This window comes from Ostrea edulis, chromosome 2 (genome assembly GCF_947568905.1).
Source record: "Ostrea edulis chromosome 2, xbOstEdul1.1, whole genome shotgun sequence".
In the NCBI taxonomy this organism is placed as follows: Eukaryota; Metazoa; Mollusca; class Bivalvia; order Ostreida; family Ostreidae; genus Ostrea; species Ostrea edulis.
Window position 1 is genome coordinate 31803632 of NC_079165.1, and position 3850 is coordinate 31807481.

The 3850-nt window shown below is 33.7% G+C and overlaps 1 protein-coding gene across 1 annotated transcript in view; it reads left to right on the forward strand.

Annotated features, from left to right (window-relative positions):
• The first annotated feature begins 1516 nt into the window (after window positions 1–1516).
• LOC125681615 (adhesion G-protein coupled receptor G6-like) overlaps window positions 1517–3850 on the forward strand; it is an 11755-nt gene continuing 9421 nt past the window's right edge. The window contains exons 1-2 of the mRNA XM_048921774.2: window positions 1517–1697; window positions 2919–3004. Coding sequence (XP_048777731.1) covers window positions 2926–3004 — 79 coding nt within the window. The 5' untranslated portion in view covers window positions 1517–1697; window positions 2919–2925. The remainder of the gene's footprint in view (window positions 1698–2918; window positions 3005–3850) is intronic.

Genomic DNA, 3850 nt, shown 5'->3' on the forward strand with positions numbered 1-3850 from the left:
TAATATAACCCGGATCTCCATAGGTTGGATATTGTTTAACGGCCCAGTTGAAAATCTTTCACTTGTATGAAGATGTCACCATTGCCGATGAAGGGTTGCAAAATTTAGACCTATGTTAGGCGCTTACAGGCTTTCAGCAGGGAGAGATCTTTATCGTGCCACACCTGCTGTGACACGGGATCTCGGTGTTTATGGTCTCATCCGAAGGACAGCTCCCATTTAGTCGCCTCTTACGACACGCAAGGGGTACTGGGAACCTACTCTGATCCGGATCCCCACAACTTGCAAACATTTGGATGAGATGTAGCTTCTATTGTTCACGAGGCACTTTGAACAAAACCTTGCAAAAAACGAAATTTGAATCACAAATCACAGATCTACATTATTGAAGAAAATAATTCTCATTTGATGAAATTACTTTAAAATTTACCATTAATTTCCCCTGAAAAATACTGATAATATACCCCCCTCCCCCCATTTACACACAATTAGTCGCAGAGTAAAATTTAATTCTTGATCTCCATGTTAGAAAAGTGTGAACTCTACATGAGATACTGAATTACTTGTCGAACTGAACTCTTGAATTACTTGTCGAACTGAACTCTATAATATATTCAAAGTCATGACACTCAAAAATACAATTTTGGAAAAAAAAAAAAAAAAAAACACCTCAGAATATTGTAAGTGAGATAAAGAATTTCAAAAATAGAGAACCATTGTTTGAATAATATTCTTATCATGGTGCAGAAGAATAGGGCAGCAGACATTGCCTATGTTAACCCTCCTCATAAAGAGAAAACCATTGTCCACAAACCCCAATCAATGTACATGTCGTTAACAACTACTGGCAAAGAAGCACAAATACATGTGATGTTACGCACACATATATGTACAAGTAATGACATTTAGACATTTAGAGTAGAAGCTAAAACATCATATACAAATTATTTCTCTTTATAATAGACTTTCATTTACAATACTTAACACAGTATAGACTTTCATATGTAATATTGTCTAATTTTCTACTAAAACACGACAGTCTCTCCCTTTGTAATGAGATCACTGCGGTGCAGTATATAGACTGCGACCATTTATTGACCCAAGAAATTGTCAACGATACATAAAGTAACTTGATTTCAATTACGCTGATACAAAGTCGATCTGACAACGGAAGATGCGAATCAATTCCTGCAATTCTCAGCCAGTGCATTTGTTAATATGTTTGTAAATATGTAATAAGATATATTAAACTCATGTTTATTGTTAAATGTATGCATGTACTGATTCTACATAAAACGTATCTACTTTAACTTATGTAACCGAATGCCGATGCATAATATACATTTGTATAATAGTGAAAAAAAACCGCAGTTCAACATAATAAAGATATGAGGTTTTTTCCTATTGATTTTTACTACAAATTTCGTCAAGGGTATTCAAATATCGAACAAAAGCTGGTATTGAAATCACTATAATAGATCTTGTTTCTGAATATGCGCAGAAAAATAATTCACCCGGAACTGAAAAAAATCTCCGGGTCATCGGCAAGGTAAACCTATTCGTGACCAGTCTTTCACTGAAACAGACGACAGAAGGCCAAAAATGGAAATATTCTGAGGACAGATTTTATACTAAACGGCCATGTCGCCTGGTCCACCGGATTAAATCAGCCAAAGGATTCTAAATGGTGAATCTACGTAAGTATTCGTCAGTTACTACCGCTTGGGTGTGTATAGGTAACTTATAAATAGATGCTTTAAGATTTAAAGTACTACAAACGTGAAAATAAAACGTGACATTTTAGCACATTTTCTATGGATAAATTCATTTCCCGAGTGAAAATGATACAGAAAATCAATTACTCAAAAATTCCTGTTTGATGTACAAAGTTTCGTTCAGTTGATTTTAACAACTGTTCTGGTTTTCTTTAAAGGGTACATATTTAACATCTTATATCATGTATGCAAGGTACATGTCTTTTCTTTTAACATTAATGTTTTGGTACGTGTGTGTTTCCCTCACCTTAAAACAACAGACTCTAAACAATAAAACGGTAGTACCAAAATATGGGACACCGAACCATTGACAAGTATATGATATTCTGTGTATTTAAAGACGAGGAAGAGATTTTCGTTCCTTCAAGGGTTGAGTGCGTGTGTACTGTGTAAATATGCCAACTGGTATTGATTACGATTTCATTATATTTGAATTTAAATCGTGACTATGTTTCATGCCTCGAAAGACTGTCATTGCAATATGTAAAAGAATCCATTTAAAGCATTCCCGAACCGAATGGGGCATATACGAAATGTGATTTGGTGCCAATATTATACAACTTATCTGAAAATCGTTTTTTCATGCGAAGGACAAATGCTTATCTGTCTCATTTAAACACAAGGAAACGTGGTTTACACGTGCAAGAAATATATCTTTGTGTGTGACAAATACTAATAAGAATCTCTCACCCAAAGTAGTTGAGTGGCATTCATATTTCCTAAAGTGCAAGATAAATTCGTGTCCCCGGCAAATGTAACTGCCTTGCACATACTCTACAAGCGACTTTAAAGAGGAAGAGGGCAACAAAAAGTGAAAGAAGGGCATGCATTTGGACAATTTTGAGGTTTCACTGATATTTCTATTGGAATTTCAAAATAAAAAAAATAAGAAAATATTCACAAATTCTATGAACGAACGAATAATGATCCCAAAAATATCATTGCATGGCTTTTAAAAAGATACTCATTTTATGTTGGGAGTATGGAATTTGATGTCAGTTTATAAAATATGAGAACTTGTGTTCAAACCTGTTTAATACAAGTGCTCTGTGAAAGACGGTCACTATATAACTTTGGCTAGAAGCTAGCAATGCCACTGAGTTTTAGAATAATTTGATATATATATATATATATACATTGTAGACGTGTTATGGCCAATGGATGCTCAAATCAAAGACGATTCCTGATAGTAGCAGCTTTCATATTACTGGCTATGGAATTAAAGACAAGTAAGATTTTTGCACCCATTCAACAAAGGGAGATTCAAAGCATCAGTTTTCGTTTGATATTAATGTTTACAATCTTTCTCTATTTTGGTACATTTTTCTCTCCACTAATTACTTAGAAAATCACAAGTTTTATCGATTCAATTTCCCTAAATCTGCATTTTCAAGAGCATATGTGCGTTCAAAACTCTGTTCCATGACCATCTATTCAAATTTAACAAATAACGAATTATGACTACAATATCAATATGGTCCTTCCGGCATTTCTCTTTTTGATATACTTTAAATATTAAGATGTTTTAATGAAAAATATTCTTTGTTTTAAAACAAACAAAATTAGGATACTCAAACAAATATTAGAAAATAGATGATTGTTGCCTAGTAATGCATCAAGCATAGCAACGGTAAAACTGTAAGGACGTTATTTATTTGAAGAGAATCAAAATGTTGATAGCTTTGTATTGAATATTCAATCAGAAAACTTTAAAAGATACCTAATTTGACTTCTTTTTATTTTGTAAAACGGTTGTTGAACGCTTAATATGAAGAGTAGAAATCATCTCAAAATTGATTAATCAAATGTCTTAAAGATTTGCTTTCATGTAGTGAGAGTTCTGTTTTTAATGTTCCTAAAACATGTAATAATAGGGGACCGAAAACAGCACCTTATCAAATCTTGTTCTTTCAAAGTACATGTACAAAACCCTTTAAAGAATTTTTTGGTGCAAGTTGATTAATTGGATATTGTTTAACGTCCCTCTCGAGATTATTTCACTCATATGGAGACGTCCCCACTGCCGGTGAAAGGCTGCAAAATTTAGGCCTATGCTCGGCACTTATGGCCTTTGA